The 19605-nt window shown below is 47.6% G+C and overlaps 1 protein-coding gene across 1 annotated transcript in view; it reads left to right on the forward strand.

The window, feature by feature from the left end:
- The first annotated feature begins 3265 nt into the window (after positions 1–3265).
- EPHA2 (EPH receptor A2) overlaps positions 3266–19605 on the forward strand; it is a 54456-nt gene continuing 38116 nt past the window's right edge. Inside the window, exons 1-3 of the mRNA XM_032232262.1 lie at positions 3266–3439; positions 16803–16870; positions 18597–19257. Coding sequence (XP_032088153.1) covers positions 3349–3439; positions 16803–16870; positions 18597–19257 — 820 coding nt within the window. The 5' untranslated portion in view covers positions 3266–3348. The remainder of the gene's footprint in view (positions 3440–16802; positions 16871–18596; positions 19258–19605) is intronic.

The following is a 19605-nucleotide window of genomic DNA, read 5'->3' on the forward strand; positions in this document are numbered from 1 at the left end:
TATAAAATAATGTTGGTTATGTAACAGTATACATATGGTTATAAGTTATGAAAATGAAAAAAATACAAAACCTTAAAAATTGTATTGTGTATTGTATTGTGATAGCTTTCTGCTAAGAGAGAAACAGTGAGAGTAGAGATAAAGCAAATTAACACTTGGCAGTGGGGAAAAAAACACCTCTCCTTTTCTCGCAATACCGCACTCCAAAAACATGGTGGATCAGGAAAGATAACAACCAAAAAAAGCTCCTTCACATCACAGACCGAATGGTGGGATTTACTGGCGTGACAAGAGGCCAGGGCTACTAAGATTGCCACTGTTACGAACGTTTTATTGCAACACTGTGTAGATAAGCAAAAAAGTGTATTTCCAATGCTTTCTACCTGCCTATTAAACAACTATCCAAAGCATTTCAAATCCTGGGAGGAAGAGATGACTGGAATTGATTAGGCTATCGTCCTAAATTCAGAACTTCCATCTTCAGAGGCAGTCTACCACTGAATACTCCAGACTGAGACCAAATAATTGGGCAGGGGGAGATATATATATATATATATTTGCTGCTGGCAGGTGAGTTTTGTGGCTGTTGTAGGAAACTAACTCACAAGCTAAATGGATCCACCCCGATGAGACTCCGCTTCCAGCACTCTTCTTAATTTCTTAAACTGGCCCCTGGGTGAACTTTCTGCAGCCAAACTAAGAAATTTTTAGATTTTTCAAAATGGAAAATTCCCAGGCCAAGAAATCAGAAGGGAAAAATATCTCTTGTGCAGACCTGAACTCAGTTGGGCAGGCTGATTTCTTTAAAATATATTTTTATTGTTTACATATCCATATATTATACAGTGTAATTGTCCTTTCATTTTATGGCGTTTCATTTGCCATAAAAACATTGACTACAGTGTAATTGTCCTGGCATTTCATTTGCCATAAAAACCAAAGTGAAAACAAACAACATATACACCATTTTAAAGAGTGCTAGTGTTGTACGGTTATTTTTGACCATCATATTCTAGAATGTCAACTTATCTACCATTCTTATCTATCTATCATTCCATGCCCAACTAACCTCAATGATTAGAAATGGTTAATGGTCAATGGTTAGAAACACAAGGCAGAAGTTGGAATGCGAAAGAATCAGGTTAGGTGGACGTGGGGGGGACAGGTTGATTTTGTTCCTGCAGCTTTTTCATACAGCCCCCCCCTCCCCAGTTTTAAAAAAATGTTGCACAGGTCAGTTGCTGGAGTGTCACAAAAGCCTTGAAAAATTCTTTCCATACCACCCTCCAGCCAAATTCTTACTGGAAGGTTCTGCACTACGTCACATAAGAGGTACATCATTGTTTAGAAGTGAATAGTAAGAGATTTACTGGTGTCATATTTCTGTACTTGTGAATATAAAGGGTGCGATGGAAATAAGGGTACATTTTCTGAGAGGGAGAACCATCGCCTTCAGAAGTGGTGGGAGCTTCATCACTGGAGGTTTTCAAGGAGAAACTGGGCTGCCATCTGTCAGAAATGGTCTAGGGTCTCTTGCTTGGGAAGGGGATTGGACTAGATGACCTACATGGTCTCTTCCAACTCTATTGGGAAACTCCTCTACGGGTGAATGAAATGCACTGTATTTCCCTAATTGACATATTCCATTTTCTTTTATTATCTCCTGGTATACATAGCAAAGGCTGAGCGCCAAAGAATGGAGGCCTTTGAACGCTGTTGCTGGAGAAGATTCCTGGGAGTCCCTTGGATTGCAAGGCGATCCAACCAAATCAGTCCTAGAGGAGGTCAACCCTGACTGCTCTTTAAAAGGCCGGATCCTGAATATGAAACTCAAATACTTTGGCCACCTAATGAGAATGAAGGACTCCCTGGAGAAGAGCCTAATGCTGGGGAAGATGGAGGGCAAAAGAAGAAGGGGACGGCAGAGAAGGAGGTGGCTGGATGGAGTTTGCTTCAATGAACTCCAGAGGATGGTAGAGGACAGGAAAGCCTGGAGGAACATGGGGTCGCGATGGGTCTAATTCCTACTACTATTCTTTCTATTCCTATTCTTTCTATTTATTATTCTATTCTATTCTCTATTCTATTCTCTTCTTATTCCTATTCTTTCTATTCCTTATTTTATTTTATTCTATTCTATATTCTGTTTCTATTCCTTTCTTTCTATTTCTATTCCTATTTCTTATTCTATTTTATTCTATATTTTATTCTATTCCCATTCTTTCTATTTCTATTCCTTCTATTCCTTCTATATTCTATTCTATTATATTCTAGTTATTCTATTCTATTCTATTATATTCTAGTTATTCTATTCTATTCCTATTCCTTTCTTTCTATTTCTATTCCTTCTATTTCTTATTCTATTTCATTCTATATTTTAGTCTATTCCCATTCTTTCTATTTCTATTCCTTCTATTCCTTCTATATTCTATTCTAGTTATTCTATTCTATTCCTATTCCTTTCTTTCTATTTCTATTCCTTCTATTTCTTATTCTATTTTATTCTATATTTTATTCTATTCTCATTCTTTCTATTTCTATTCCTTCTATTCCTTCTATATTCTATTCTATTCTATTCCTATTCCTTTCTTTCTATTTCTATTCCTTCTATTTCTTATTCTATTCTATATTCTATTCTGTTCTATTTTCTATTCTATCCTATTCCTATTCTTTCTATTTCTAGTCTATTTCTTAGTCTATTCTATAATAGAATAGAAAGGAAAGGAAAGCAGAAAGGAAAGGAAAGGAGAAAGGAAAGGAGGGGAAGAGGGAAAGGAAAGAAGGAAAGGAAAGGAGAAATGAAAAGGAAAGGAGAAAGGGACTCCCTGCGAACTTTGTTAGTTCTTACCGACTAAAGGGAATATAGAGTACATTCAATATAAACCCCCCTTTCCCGCCCTGAGGCTCTCGGCGCTCTCCCGGTGGTGCTTTTTCCATCTGGCTTCGCTGGAACTAAGGAATGCCCCGCACCCTCTCCCCAACCTGCCTAGTAAAGTAAGCGAATCGCCGCTTTCTCTTCCGTAGCTGCCCCCTGCGTGCCACCTTTGCGCTTGAGCCTCCCGTTCTCCTCCAAGCCTCAGGGAGATCTCCCCCCACCCCGAAGCGAAGACCCCGGGGGGGGGGGTGTCATTCGGAGAGGGGCAGGGCGGGCGGGCGGGACGGCCTCCGGAGGCGTGGCCCCGCTGACGTCAGCAGAGGCATGAATGAACCGGGCGAGCGCTTTCCCACCAGCTCCCATTGAGCTTTTCGTCCCGTGGCGGCTGGGCTGCGCTGCGTTGAGTGACTCCGGGAAGGCGGCTCACTCCGCGGAGGACACGGAAGGCAGCGGTGGGGGGACTCAGCGACAGGATGGGCAGGCTGCCGAGGCTCAGCTGCGGGACCCTCCTGGTGCCCGCCTTGCTCCTGCTCCAGGCACTCCGCAGCTGCCAGAGCCACGAAGGTAAGGAACTGCGCGTGGACTGCGGCTGCTTCGGACGGCTCCGATCGGAGGGACGGCTGGCGGCTCCTTTGGCTTCTCTCCTCCAGCCTCTGCCCGTCCGACACACACACACACTCACGCGCACCTCTTCCATTGTGGCTAAGCCGACTTGGGCGGTGGGGCAGGAAGGGAGCCTTAGATCCGCCCCCCCCCCCATTCCCGGCCTCTGGAAGGAACTGACTGAAGTTTTCCGGGGCTCCTCGCCCCCCCCCCACACACTCCCCCCCCTCTCTCCCCCCCTCTCACACACACACTCCCTCTCCCCCCTCACACGCACTTTCTGTCTCTCTCACACACACTCTTTCTCTCCCCCCTCTCTCACACACACTCCCTCCACCCCTCTCTCTCACACACACACTCTTTCTCTCTCTCACACACACTCCCTCTCTCTCACACACACACTCTTTCTCTCCCCCCTCTCTCACACACACACTCCCTCTCTCTCACACACATGCATACTCCCTCTCACACACGCACACTCGTTCTCTCTCTCACACACACACCCTCTCTTTCTCTCTCTCTCTCTCTCACACACACTCACTCTTTCTCACACACTCTCGCACACACACTTTCTCACACTCTCTCACCCACACTGTCTCTGTCTCTCTCTCTCTCACATGCGCGCCGCACGCACACACACACACACACACAGACGCACGCACGCATACTCCGGCCCTAGTTGCACTGCCAAAGTTGCTTTCTCCCAGTGCTTGGCAAAGGTTAATCTCTTCCCTTTAGAGTGAAGCTGGGATGCCTGGAGGAGAGAGGAAGGGGAGCGGGAGAGAAGGGAAGACTGGCTTGCCAGATCTCCAGCAGGGGGGAGATGGTGGGGGACTGGACTGGACTGGACTGGAGGAAGGTGGTTGGGAGGAAGCAGCCAGGGGGAAAACTATGGCCGAGGAGGAGGAAACCAACCAGCCATGCTGCCTTTGGTGGCTGGTGCCACTTTGCTCCGAAGGAGGGTAACAGCAGCTCAGTTTCCGGCTGGGCTGGGCACGGTGGGAAGGCGCCAGACACACCCTGAAAATATGACTGCCTTGTTTTACTTCCAAGGTGTGTCTGGGGAAGCGGCGGGGGGGGGGGGGGAGACAGAGGCCCAGGATGCAGTTACACACACACACACACACACACACACACACACACAACACACACACACACACCTCCCAGACAAGTGTTTGACTTCACATGGCCGGTTGCCCCAAGTGTGTGGCAATTAGAAGGGCCACCACATACCCGCAATCACAGAATAGGAGAAACCCCCGGACTTGGCATTGTACTCAAGCCTTGCCCACAGACTGAATAAAACTGCAGAACACTGCAGGGAAAATAATCGGTGTCCTTGTGTGTGTGTGTGTGTGTGTGTGTGTTTGTGTGTGTGTGATTTAGAAAAAGTCAGGGAAGAAAGGAAAGGGAGACATGAATATTGACAGGCCCTACATGGATAGTGGATGTCCCCCTCAGATTTGGGGGAGGCAATCTAGGGTGCCGGAAAGGGGCCTCACCTCATCCTGTGTTGGGGGGGGGAGGCTCTTGAATTAGAGCAGCGGTTCTCAACCTGTGGGTGGGGACCCCTTTGGGTGTCAAACGACCCTTTCATGGGCGTCGTTTTAGACCCTCGGAAAACACATATTTTCAAAAAAATAGGAAAACATAACATAATTTTATGGTTGGGGGTCACCACAACACGAGATCTGTATTGAAGGGTCGAGGCATTGGGAAGGTTGAGACCCACTGATTTAGAGGCAGGCCATTCTCTCTCTTTAAAAAAAAAAATGTTTTATTTATTTTATTTATAATACTTTTCACCTCCATCAAACCGTGTGCGAACTGGATCCAATGACTTGAGAGACTTCGCAGCCTGCGTATTTGTGTGGTTCTATTACTTACCATTCTCAAAAGGGCGCTTGTTCTTACGTTTAAGATCTCAGGGTCCCGAAAAGGTTATTGATTAAGCAGCTTTGCGTGCTTTGTGGAATCGGTGTGTGTGGGTGTGTGTTGGTCTTTAACGTTTAAGTAGAATTATCTCTATTTAAAAAAAAAAAAAACACCTGAAGAGCTCTTGTTAGAATGAAAAGGTGACATAGGAAGGATATATGGCCGTGATGGCGAACCTATGACATGCGTGCCACAGGCGGCACACGGAGACATATTTGCTGGCATGTCAAGTCGTCAACTCCGGCACACATCCGCGCGCCTGCCAGCTGATTTCCGGCCTTCCGGAGAGTTGGGGGTGGCTGTTTTCACCCTCCCCAGGCTTCAGGAAAGCCTCTGGAAGGCTGGGGAAGGCGAAAAAGAGGCCCAACGGGGCATCCGTGTGCCTGCCAGCTGATTTCCAGCCTTCTGGTTTGCCCATTGGGACCGTTTTCACCCTCCCCAGGCTACAGGAAAGACTCCGGAGTCTGGGGTGAGGGAGTTGTGCACGCATGTGCCGGGGTGGGGGGTTCGTGCGTGCATGTACAGGTGGGCAGGGTGGCTTGAATTGGTGTGGGCACGCACGCGTGTGCGGGCATTAGTGGGGTACGCGAGCGTGCACGATAACGCACTCGTGCACAATTTTGGCACGCCATAAGAAAACGGTTGGCCATCGCTGGTATAGGGTGTGAAAGAGAGAGAGCCGAGGTGGCTCAGTGGTTAGAGTGCAGTACTGCAGGCCACTTCAGCTGACTGCTATCTGCAGTTCGGCGGTTCAAATCTCATTGGCTCAAGGTTGGCTCAGCCTTCCATCCTTCCGAGGTGGGTGAAATGAGGACCCAGACTGTGGGGGCGATATGCCGACTCTGTAAACCGCTTAGAGAGGGCTGAAAGCCCTATGAAGCGGTATATAAGTCTAACTGCTATTGCTATTGCTAATTACAGGGATTGTAATTATTGCGTATTTGAGAGGCGACCTGTTTCAGGATGATGGAAACACAGAGAATGGGTTTAGAGCAGGGGTGTCAAACTCAAGACCCACAGGGCGCATCCAGCCCACAGGGTGTTTAGATCCGGCCCGCGGGCCTGGCTTGGAAACAGTGAAGGTCCACGGCACTGCTGCCAGCTAAAACGGAAGTCAGGGGAGGGGCGTTTTCTGGCAGAGGGCTGCCCCCCCCCAACACGAGTGATTTCAAGGTGGCCATGCCCACCTCCAACCCCAAGGTCAAACATAACCCTGATGCAGCCCTCGATGATATGGTGTTTGACACCCCTGGGCTAGAGGGAGGGTCTCCCTCCTCTGGGAAAGCGGGGAGGGCGAACTTTGTATTCAAACCCACGTAGATAAATGCGATATTGAACGGCCTGAAGATGATTTTTGTGGAATGATATGCTTGGGATCCAACTAACGCAAGCAAGGGAACATGAGGCGGCCTGTGGTATCTCTGTTTTTCCGGCTTGGATTAGAGAAGAAGTGGGGTTCTCGCCCAGATGAGAAAGCAGCTGGATTTGGAGATCATCGCTTCCGGGGGGGGGGGGGATCTTCCCGATTCTGCTGCCTGGTTACAAAACTACGGGCCCAGCGATGGTGCAGAGAGTTCACACCGGATTGAGCAATGGCAGTCTGGCTGCTATCGTAGGCGGAGGCTGGCCAGGGAAGTGTTCCCGAATGGACCCCAGGAAAGTCAAGCTGATCGATGTGATCAGCCTATCGGAGAGCAAGTGTCTTCTTAAAACCGAAAGAGAAAAGGCAGAAAGGTTGGCAAAGTTCGGAGGTTCGAATCCCTAGTACAGGTCTCCTGCGTTGAGCAAGGGGCTGGACCAGATGACCTCCAAGGTCCCTTCCAACTCCGTTACGGTTAACTGTTTATTTAGACTGAAAATTAAAGTTCAGCTATAACTCAAACAATGCTTAGACCTGACTGCGAAAAGATCTTGCTTAGGACGTTCCTAATAAGTGACTAGTTTTGAACTGAAACTTGGCTCGATACTCATGAATTAATTAGGGCATTTTTAGGAAACATTACACCCGCTCTGCAAGTGGCTCAGAGGAACAGGCTCTGTTTTTCCTTCATATGGGAGGGGCAGCCTCCTCCTTCCCTCTCTCCCACCCTCCCTCCCTCTCTCTCTCTCTCTCTCTCTCACACACACACACACACACACACACAAACACACCAACACACCGGCCTCTCAAATGAACAGTTCCAAAGATGAGCCTTTCCCTACTTAGCCATGCAGGACAGGCTCCTGGGCTGGGAATGCTTCTGCGTTCAGGGCTGAAGAGTCATGCCAGAAATATTCGGAAAGGAGGAAGTTCACAATGCCGCTTCCCAGCTTAGCCACTTTCCCACCTGGCTAGGCCTCCCAGTCTCTGAGCTGGGCGGAGGGAAACCTTGAAGCCTTCCAGGGCAGCCCTTCCGCCGAGCCAGCAAACGAGCAAGTCCGGGCCTATCCCTTTGGAAGGGTGACGCCATGTTTCCAAAGGCCGACATCTAACCCTTGTCGCTTCTCGAGTCTCGGCAGCTCCCATCTGGAAGATTGGTGAAATTATCCTAACTCCACAATTTTTATTTTTATTTTTAAATAGAAAAAATACAAACATAGTACATATACATCTAAATATAAAAAAGAAAGAAAAAAACCTAATATTACAGTGCACGCCCACCCCCTGGAGACCCTTCCCCCTGCTTATATTTATTTCTTCATCCATAATAGAGGTCTTTAAACTTTGCAACTTTAAGACTTGTGGACTTCAACTCCCAGAATTCTCCAGCCAGCTATGCTGGAGAATTCTGGGAGTTGAAGTCCACAAGTCTTAAAGTTGCAAAGTTTGGGGACCCCTGATCTATCACAACTAAAAGATATACAATATATTCCAATTGTGCCCTTATCATCTCCAAAACAACATATATTCTTGAGTAGGTTTATTCCCTTTGCCTTCCACCAACACAGATTTTATAAAATCCCCCTATATTTCATTATAATTATTTGCATTGATCAGCCCTCTTTTAAATTTAATTTCTGGTGTTAATTTATCATTTGTTGCCATGCTCCAAATTTCATTGTATCACTCATTTCTTTGAATATCCCAATCTCATCCCCAATATTTAGCCATCACTAATCTAGTGGCCATTACCAAGTTTACAATCAATTCCTTTTTTTTGGTTTCATTTATATCCTGTTTTTCCACCAGCACCAGTAATGCAATTCTCGGTGACATGTCTAAATTTATATTCAAGAGTGCTCTAATTTATCTAAACACCATCTCCCATATTTTTTGTGCAGTCCCACCACATATGTGTATATGTTCCAACTCTTTCTTCTTGGTGACCCAAGCCACCAAGTTACTACCGGTTCATCCGAACCGGTAGGAAGCCATCTCTGCTCCTCATGGCCCAAAGACAGCAAGGGCCTGGCCTTCTCTGCCAGCTTCCTTGAAGCATCCAGGGTGGCAGCCTGGCAGGGGAGAGGAGGGGGCCCTACTGCTGCTGCTTTGAGCTTGCCCAAAGAGAATTCTCCACCCCACCCCATTGCAGACCCACAAGCCAGGGGAACCTCTTCCAAGCCTCAAATCTGAAGGGCCGTGCTGGGCTTGCAAGAAAAGGCAGGAATGAAGTTAATGAAGGGGCAAGGAAGGCTGGCTGGCCTCTAATTATGGTGGCGGGCTGGGTGGGTGGGGGGGGAGGCAGGCGGGAGAGATCTGTCCAGTAAGCAGTTCCCCTTTTGCCCGGCTCTTCTCAAGACTCTTGTGTGGCGATCCCTCCTTCGCTGGCTCTCCCAAAACCGCATCTTCCAACCGAGTTGAGGGCGGTGCGCAAAATCACTCTTCACATTTCCCTCGTCCTAAACCGCCTCGCTCTCTCTTTCTCTCTGTGTGTGTGTCTGTGTGCGTGTGTGCTGATCTGCAATAATGTTAGCATTGTGGTGGATTTCTGCCTTCCTCCCATTTGCCTAACTGGAATTTGTTTTAAATCTCCCCAAAAAACTGACGACATGGACTCTGAAAGGGCTCCGATTAGGACAAACTGTCCCGGGGCCTCGGAAGCGCACCGTATCGGTTGGAAGTGCCACGCGGGGGTGGCTTCTGGCTGCTGTGACTGCCGCTTCGCTCAGGGATGCGCCGCATGCACGCCCTGGATGCTGCTATGTGCACATAAACAGTACTAAAAAAATGCTTCTGCACATGAGCAGAAGCCCAAAATAAAATGGCAGCGCCTATGGTGCTGCCGAGAGAACCGGTTCGAGGGCGTGGCAGGCCTGGGTCGCTGCTGGTTCCAGGAACCCAGCCTGCCAAGTTGCTACCTATTCAGCCAAACCGGGCCAAACCGGTAGGAACCCACCTCTGGTGCCACCATTGCACAGCTTCACACAAGGGCAAGATACTGAATTCCTGCCTGCTACTTTCTCCTTGCAGCCTCAGTCTAGACCCGTGATGGTGAACCTATGGCATGCACGAGCTTTTTGAGAAGAAAGGTCAGCCGTTCGGTGGTTCGAATCCCTAGCGCCGTGTAACGGAGTGAGCTCCCGTGACTTGTCCCGGCTTCTGCCAACCTAGCAGTTCAAAAGCACGTAAAAAAGTAGAAAAACAGGGACCACCTTTGGTGGGAAGGGAACAGTGTTCCGTGCGCCTCCGGAAGTTGAGTCATGCCAGCCACATGACTACGAAGACGTCTCCGGACAGCGCTGGCTCTTGAAACGGAGATGAGCACTGCCCCCTAGAGTCAGGAACGACTAGCACATATGTGCAAGGGGAACCTTTACCTTCACCTTTAAACCCAAGGGATCTTTCTGATCCCTTGTGGTTTGAATTCAAATTCTGCCAATTCCCTAAACTCGGGTAATTGGGGCAAATTGTTTTAAAGCGTCCATCTCTGTTGCCTTTGTTAAGAGGTTGCTGCCAGAAGCTGGAGCTTCCTTGGTCTCCCTAATCTTGCGGTGGGGGGGGGGGCTGCGGTGGGGGTGCCCCCTTCAGGAGGGAGAGGCTTCTGCGTATGCTCAGATGAACTCTCTCTCTCTCTTAGGGCATCAAGGTCTTTGGCTTGGCTTGGCGTTCGGGCTTGTTCAAATCCATGCAAAAAAAAATATCTGAAGCCAGGACTTTTGATTTGAGGTTTTTGCTGCTGTCAGGCTCCACTGCGTTTCATCTCTGTGTCACTGACGGCACAAATTCCTGCCAACCGCTTGGCTATAAATCCTTAGCCAGGCATGGAATTGTGGGCTCTCATTCCCTCCCCTCCCTCCACCCACCCCACCCCCCCGACCCAGCTTTGCATGGGATTGAAAAACAGGCCATTTTTTTAAAAAAAAACCCCAACCTTCTGCAGGCTGTAAGAAGAGGGTGAAGTTTAAAATTAACTCTGGAAGTTGGTGGGAAAGAAAAACGATTCCAGATGTTGCTTACAAGCACTCTGGGAGGAGACGTGATTTTTTTTAAGCTCCTTTGATTTACGAGGGTCAGGAATTGAAGCCATCATGCAAAGCTCGATTGGGGGGGGGAATGGATTGAAGCCCAGGCCTGACTGACCCAAAAGGTCATAGGGTCACTCACTGGCTCCCTCGTGGAGGGAGCCACTGGGAGGACGAAAAGAGAAAGAGAGAGAGTGGTAAGCTGCATCTGATGGAAGAGAAGATTGACAGTGTTCCCAATAAGCCTTCGAAGGATGGCTCCATCGGGGCAGTTGAGACTGAGTATTAATTCCTATTAATTGAGGGGGCCGGATGCCCTGATCTTAGTTTTCTAGATCTAAAAATCTAAACTAAAAACTAAGATCATGGCATCCGGCCCTCTCAACTCCTGGCAAATAGATGGGGAAGAAATGGAGGTCGTGGCAGGTTTTATTTTCCTGGGCTCCAAGATCACTGCAGATGGGGGATGCAGCCAAGAAATTAAAAGACGCTCGCTCCTGGGGAGGAAAGCTATAGCAAATCTAGACAGCATCCTAAAAAGCAGAGACATCACCCTGCCAACGAAAGTACATCTAGTCAAGGCTGTGGTTTTCCCAGTTGCAATGGATGGCTGTGAAGGTTGGACCATAACAAGGCCAAAAAGAATGGAGGCCTTTGAACTCTGGTGCTGGAGAAGAAGACTCCTGCAAGCCCCTTGGACTGCAAGGCCATCCAACCGGTCAGTCCTAGAGGAGATCAACCCTGACTGCTCTTTAGAAGGTCCTAAATCCTGAAGAGGAAAGTCCAATACTTTGGCCACCTAATGAGAAGGAAGAAGGACTCCCTGGAGAAGAGCCTCATGCTGGGAACGATGGAGGGCAAAAGAAGAAGGGGACGGCAGAGAAGGAGGTGGCTGGATGGAGTCACCGAAGCAGCAGGCGTGAGCTTCAATGGACTCCAGAGGATGGTAGAGGACAGGAAGGCCTGGAGGGACGTCCTTGGGGTTAAGATGGGTCGGACACGACTTTGCAACTAACAACAACAACAACAATTCCTAAAGATGCCCCTTGCCTTTGGGCCATGCCTCTGATCTGTTTTGGGTCTGACCCACTGAAGCAGCTCTTGTGTTAGAGGGATCAATTCTATTCCATTCTAGGCATAGAACTTTAGATTAATTTCATCTTAAGTATCCATTCTCGATTTAGGTTTCTACACAGCCATTCCCCCACCCAGCTCTTCATGAACCCAGATTGGACTTGCCCCTTAAATCTCCTGAATGGCTGCATGTGCCAGGAGAGTTTGGTGCCCCCCCCCCCCGTCCCAGGAAAGTGTAACCCACAAGGCAGGAATTTCCAGAGGCTTGACGGAGCCAGTAACGTCTCTAGGAGGGCAATGGAGCTGGAAATGCCACAGGCCGCATGGACTGCGGGGCAACAGGGAACCTCTCCGCAGCTCACGGAGGCTTAGGTTTGAAGGAAAGACTGTGCTGTGGCCCGATAGCGGCCAGCAGATCTGGCAGCAGATTCGGACAGTGAGGAGGTTGGGGAGGAAGATGAGCCAGTCCTGGAGCCTGGGGAAGGTGCTGATGAAGGCTCTGTGTTGGAGGCAGAGAGGGGGCCAGGGCCGTCTGACAGTTATCAGCTGCCTTCAGAGTTAGACATCAGTGAGGCAGAGGAACAGCTGGAGCCTGTTCCCAGTGAGTGCATGTGCAATTGCCAGACGAAGGGAACAGCTAAACAACAGGGATCGACTTGGGAATAAGTCCACAGGTGGATGATGAATGGCCCCTCCCAGAGGACATAAAAGAGGAGCGAAAGGGGAGTGGAGTTTGCAGGTGACAACTAGTTTACTTAATTGGTTCATGACTCTCCGAGACTCCTTGCCAAGTTTTGCAGAGATCGGCCTGGCAGCTCTCCAAGCCAGATAAGGTCTGTGACCATAAATCCTCCCTTGAAAGATTTTGCTGGATGTGAATGAGCAGAATTCACAGCCAGTTAATAAAAGGGACAAGGAGTTTGCTTCATGCTCTCGGGAAGCCAAGGACAGAACAGACTGCTGTACAAAGGGGGGATCCCGGCCAAGTAAGCGGTCGAACCTCCACCTGCTGTGGGGCGCGTTGGCCCTTTTTGAAACGTGCAGCAGCCTTGTCCTAAGAGGAGGAAGTGTCCTTTGTGCGGTTTGTGATACGGAAGAGGCTTTAACGCACACAAAAGCCTTACCTTCTACACCCCTGACGATGGGCTTAGTCACCTTTTGTCTATCCCAAGACTCTCCCAGATTCTTGGGTCAAAACGTCAGGATTCGGAGATGACACATATCGAGGTAACTTGGCGGCAAGCCAGAATTAAACAGCATTTGGCTCTTCTAAAGGCACCTCTACTTCCAGGAGCCCCATAGAGGAGAGGAAAGAGTCACAGGGGACAGGATACTCCACGGCTCGGATCTTGGACAGGAGGAGGAGATGGGGAAATGCTTCCACAGGTGCAGAGCTGCTATTGCAAAACTTATTTCACATCCACTTCTAGCTAAAGATTTGGGAAGTCCTACTTGTTTAACCTTGGAGCTACAAATACCTTAAAGCAAGGGTCACCAACCTTTCGGACCTCGGGGACCACTACCTTCATAACAGTGGTGGGATTCAAATAATTTAACAACTGGTTCTCTGCCATAATGACCAGCTGGGTAGGCATAGCTCAGTGGTCATGTGACAATGTGGCTGTGGCCAATTCACGTTGATGGGCGCTTCGCCTTAGCTGTTACAATGTAATAAGGGTTAACCGGAGAGGCAGTTTCTTTAAGCAGGGCAATAAAGATGAGGCTAGAAACAACACCAGAATTTTTCCTTCCTGCCTTCTTTACAGGATTAGCCCTGTAAAGTGGGGAAAAAATAAAATAAGATTTCTTCCAACAACCGGTTCTCCGAACTGCTTAGAAAGTTACGAACCGGTTCTCCCGAATAGGTGCGAACCGGCTGAATCCCATCACTGCTTCATAATTTTAAATCTCATGGACCGATAATATGAATTCGGGATGGGATGGAGTCCTTCGGGCACTTAGCTTTGCCACCTGTTAGCGGAGAGAAGCGCCCGGGGATTGAGACAGTGCACAAAAAATATGGGACGGAGAAGGGAAGGGTGACAGAGGGAAGAAAGGGGGTAGGGAGAGGGAGGAGAGAGGGAGAAGAAAGTGAGGGATAAGGTACAAATATGGTGTATGGAGAGCAGAAGAGCCAATAATTGTTTTTGGGAGATGATGGTAAGATGAATTGATGTAAACATTTAATAATACAATACGATGTTGGCTATGTAATAGTGGTTATATGTTATGCAAATGAAAAAATAAAAAACTTTATAACAAAAAAAATATGGGACACGGTGTTTAGAGAAATTAGAGCACTCTTGAATATAAATTTAGACATGTCACCGAGAATTGCATTACTGTTGCTGGTGGAAAAACGGGATATAAATGAAACAAAAAAAGGAATTGATTGTAAATTTGGTAATGGCCGCAAGATTAGTGATGGCTAAATATTGGGGACGAAATTGGGATATTCAAAGAAATGAGTGGTGTAATGATATTTGGAGCATGGCAACAAATGATAAATTAACAACAGAAATTAAATTTTAAAAAAGGGATGATTAAAGCAAAAAACTATAATGAAGTATGGTGGGATTTTATAAAATCAGTGTTGGTGGAAGGCAAAGGGAATAAACCTACTCAAGAATATATGTTGTTTTGGAGAGGATAAGGGCACAATTGGAATATATTGTATATCTTTTAGTTGTTATAGATGAGGAAATATAAAGGGGGGGAATGGTCTCCGGGGGGTGGGGGATGCACTGTAATATGTGGGTTTTTTTGTATTCAGATGTATATGTATTGTTTGTATTATTAGTGTTTAAAAATATTAAAAAAACACAAAGTGTGTCATTGGGTGAATGCGAGAGAGACAGAGAGAGAGACAGAGACAGAAAGAGAGACAGACAGACAGACAGAAACAGTGTGTGTGAGAGAGAGACAGAGAGACAGAGTGAATGAGTGAGAGAGAGAGTGTGTGAGTGACTGAGAGAGAGAGAGAGACAGAAAGACAGAGAGAGACAAGAGAGAGAAAGACACACACAGAGAGACAGAGATACAGAGAGAAAGACAGAGTATGTGAGGGAGAGAGACAGAGAGTGTGACTGAGAGAGAGAGAATGATAGAAAGACAGCGAGAGACAGAGTGACAGAGAAAGAGAGAAAGGCAGAGAGAGAGACAGAGAGAGAAAAGAGAGAGAAAGACAGTGAGAGACAGAGAGAGATGATTGATAGATAGAGAGAGAGAGAGAGAGAGAGAGAGAGAGAGAGAGAGAGAGAGAGAGAGAGAGAGATTTGATTTCACACCATGAAGCTGCGATACCAATATCAAAGCCTGCTCATCTCCCAGGAGCCACTTTGTTGATCTTAAAAAATAGGTAGGGATTTCTTAAAATGGTGGTGGCACAATGGAGGGACTGAGACTAAGCTCTCAAAGATTTATTTAAACTTTAAACTGACTGCTCCCCACTCCCACCCCCACCCCCGACATTCACACACGGACACAATCTAAACAATTTAAAGTCAGGCCAGGGTTGTTTAAACAAATATGTTTTGCACCGCGCGCAATGAGAAGGAGAGTGCAACTATGTTATGCATAGACAGGTGTGAGTGACGCATACTGTGGATTTCAGACTAAAATGATCGCAGTGTCCCAGTATTTGAGGGGCTGCCACAAAGAAGAGGGAGCCAAACTATTCTCCAAGGCTCCTGAGGATATAGAACAAGGAGCAATGGGTGGAAACTAATCAAGGAGAGAAGCAACTTAGAACTGAGGAGAAATTTCCTGACAGTTAGAACAATTAATCAGTGGAACAGAATTTGCCTCCAGAAGTTGTGAATGCTCCAACACTGGAAGTTTTTAAGAAGATGTTGGATAACCCTTTGTCTGAAGTAGTGTAGGGTTTCCTGCCTAAGCAGGGGGTTGGACTAGAAGACCTCCAAGGTTCCTTCCAACTCTGTTACTCTATTCTAAATGTATTTTAAGCTGAAATAGATGTAGGACATTCTGAAAATGTGGATTTCAGCTGAAAATCGCTCCAAATAGTTCTCTCTTCCCTAAGCCCAATTTTTGTTTGTTTGTTTGCAACCCCAGAGGGGGAAAAGCAGGCTCCTCCCTCTTTGTCCCGGACAGAGAGGACAGAATCTTATTCTCCAGGCAATAAAACTGCTGCTAGGATTTTCCCAGGGAGCCTCAATTATAGACTTCCAGCATATTCTAACCGGATGTTGTTGCTCGTTTTACACTGGAATATTTTAAGAATATTTTATTCTTGCAGGATTCCTTTTTTGCTGGCTCTCCTCTAATTTAACTTTATTCTGACGGAGGCTAGCATTAATTGCTCACCTTAGGACTCCACGCATAGCCTGATGTGGCAAGTGTATGCATAGAAACAGGTAACTTTGGGGAGAAAATTATCCTTTTCCTATTGAGCACCCTGCTCCCAGGGATTAGCCGCTGGCACAACAACTGCCACTCTTAATGGTTAAGGGGCATCCCATTCTCTTTACTTAAGACCAGGGGTCAGCAACCTTCAACACTCAAATAGCCACAAATGTCCCAACCAAAAGCCCCCCCATTCAATTCTGGAGCTGACCGGAAGTCCAGTTCCCCCATCATAGAGTCTCCTCCTAGCACAGCATCCTTTTTCCTCTACCTGTCCTAACTGAAAGCCCTATCAACTGTAGAGCCGACTGGCGACAAGGAGCCGCAGCAGAGGGATGAAAGAGCCACATGCGGCTCCAGAGCCGCAGATTGCCAACCCCTGCTTAAGACTTATCTGGAGGTTTTAAGTCTTTGCCTCTCCCTGCAGCTGTGAAATTGTCTTTCCCCATGCGTTTCTAGAGCTTTAAAGATTTCCTATTATTTCCCCACAAGTTCGAAGGGCTTATGGGTCTCAGGCGATACCGTCTTAAAAGGCATCTTTTGACACATGTCTCCTTTTTTCTTCTAGTTGTCCTGCTAGATTTCTCCAAGGCCCAGGGGGATCTCGGATGGCTCAATCATCCCTATGGAAAAGGGGTAAGTCGCATCTCTTGCAAAATTGCTCCTGGTCTAGAAAAAAAAAAACAATCTTTCAGTGTCAACTCGATTTTTAAGGGTGGAAATTCCCTCTAGTGCAGTGTTTCTCAACCTTAGCAACTTGAAGATGTCTGGACTTCAACTCCCAGAATTCCCCAGCCAGCATTCGCTGGCTGGGGAATTCTGGGAGTTGAAGTCCGGACATCTTCAAGTTGCCAAGGTTGAGAAACACTGCTCTAGTGGGAAAGCCTAGAACAAGCTTTGCTTAAAATATCCGTTTTCATTTTTTTAAAAAAGGGAATAATGACTCTTCTTGGGAGCAACAGGGAAATAAACCTTCCACTGTGGGGGTCTAGAATGCAGAGCAACATTAGCAGGGCGGAGAAGGTTGAACGAAAAACGTTTCTCCATCGGATTAAAACAGTACAATGATAGGATCCTGCTAAATTTAATTGTGTTTTGAAAGGATTGGCAAATGGAAAAAAGAGGTCGAAATGACCATCGGGGAGTAGTTCTGGGAAGCACAGCTCTAAATTTAAGAAACACAGGGGAATCCATCTAGGTCCTTTGTAAGCAACTACCTGGCTACATTTGACAACGTGAGATTAGATGGATGTAGATTAAGTTACCTTTTAAAATTTCCCACACACATCCATGCTAGTTGTTCCCGACTCTAGGAGGCAGTGCTCATCTCCAATTTAAAACCAAAAAGCCAGTGCTGTCCGAAGACGTCTCCGTGGTCATGTGGCCGCCATGACTCAATGCCAAAAGCGCACGGAACACTGTTCCCTTCCCACCAAAGGTGGTCCCTATTTTTCTACTTGCATTTTTTAACCTGCTTTCGATCTGCTAGGTTGGCAGAAGCTCACTCCGTTACGCGGCGAGCCGGGATTCGAGCCGCCAAACTGCCGACCTTTCTGATCGACAAGCTCAGCATCTTAGTCACTGAGCCACCGTGTCCCTTTTGGAGTTAGTTAGGTTAGGTTAGGTTAGGTTTATTAAACTTGTATGCCGCCCTATTCCCAGAGGGACTCAGGGCGGCTAACAAATCAGGAGGGAAGGGGGCAATACAGAAAAAAAACAAAAGACAGACAACAAAACACAGAAACAATTTAAAACTCACAACAGCCACACAATTCGAGTGGGGATGGGAACTCATCAGCCCCAGGCCTGCCGGAACAGCCAGGTCTTGACGGCTTTGCGGAAAGCCTGAAGGGTGGTGGGGGTCCGAATCTCCACGGGGAGATCGTTCCAGAGGGCCGGAGCAGCCACAGAGAAGGCCCTCCTCTACATCCAACATTAGTGTTAGGGTTAATGTAAATAAATGGTAAAAATACAAATATTTTGTTGGCAGTGCAAGAAAGAGGTTGGAACATATAAACCTATGTGGTGGGACTGCCCCCAAAATATGGCACATGGTGTTTAGAGAAATTAGAGCACTCTTGAATGTAAATTTAGACATGTCACCGAGAATTGCATTATTGTTGCTGGTGGAAAAACAGGATATAAATGAAACAAAAAAAGGAATTGATTGTAAATTTGATAATGGCAGCTAGATTAGTGATGACTAAATCTAGTGATGGCTGAGCCACTGTATCCCTTTCTAGATTAAGATGTAGATGAGGAGTCTTTATTAGAATTGGCCGTGATGGCCCAGAGTGAGGAGTTGTGTGGCTGTGTGCTGTGTTAAAAGCAACCCCGTGATGTCTTCTCCTCCTTCCACCAGTGGGATCTTCTTCAGAACGTTATGAACGAATCCCTCATCTACATCTACTCCGTCTGCAACGTGCAGGAAGGCGATCAGGATAACTGGCTGAGGACCAACTGGATCTACCGCGGGGAAGCCCAGCGTATCTTCATTGAAATCCAATTCACAGTCCGGGACTGCAACACCTTCTCACCTGGGACGGGCACCTGCAAAGAGACTTTCAACCTCTTCTACGCGGAGTCGGACGTCGACTACGGCATCAATTTCCAGAAGCGCCAGTTCCAAAAGATTGACACGATCGCCCCCGACGAGATCACCCTGCTGGAGGACTTCAGCACCCGCAATGTCAAGATCAACGTGGAGGTGCGCTCGGTCGGGCCCCTCACCCGGAAGGGATTCTACGTGGCCTTCCAGGATATCGGGGCCTGCGTGGCACTCCTCTCCGTCCGAATCTACTACAAGAAGTGTCCCGCCGTCTTCCGCAATATGGCCAGCTTCCCGGAAACCATTGCTGGGGCCGATTCGCAAGCGCTGGCCAAGGTGCCTGGTACCTGTGTGGCAGAAGCTGTGGCAACCGAGGAGCCCTTCATGCACTGCAACTCGGACGGGGAGTGGCTGGTGCCTATTGGCGAGTGCCTTTGCCGAGAAGGATATGAAAAAGACGGCGACAGCTGCAGGGGTAAGTAAACCATGACTCTTCCTCTGGCTTTGTTTACTGAATTTTTAGCCTGCCAGGCACTCAATAAACGACGGTTTTGAAAAGTTGAGGAGGGGGCAGATCAGTTCTGGCTTCTATGAAAGTGAAACAATGGCCAGATTCTTGAACTGTAATGGCGAACCTATGGCACAGGTGGTAGGCAGAGCCTCTTTGCGGGTACGTGAGCCAGCGCCCCAGCTCAGCTCCACTGTGTATGTCCGCGTGCCTCCCGCCAGCCAGATAATTTTTGGGTCTGTGCCGTGTATGCCCGGGGGAACGGGGTGCATGCATGAGCATTTGCGGTGTAAAGGGGTGTCATGTGCAGGGGTG

This window comes from Thamnophis elegans, chromosome 15, assembly GCF_009769535.1.
Source record: "Thamnophis elegans isolate rThaEle1 chromosome 15, rThaEle1.pri, whole genome shotgun sequence".
Classification (NCBI taxonomy): Eukaryota; Metazoa; Chordata; class Lepidosauria; order Squamata; family Colubridae; genus Thamnophis; species Thamnophis elegans.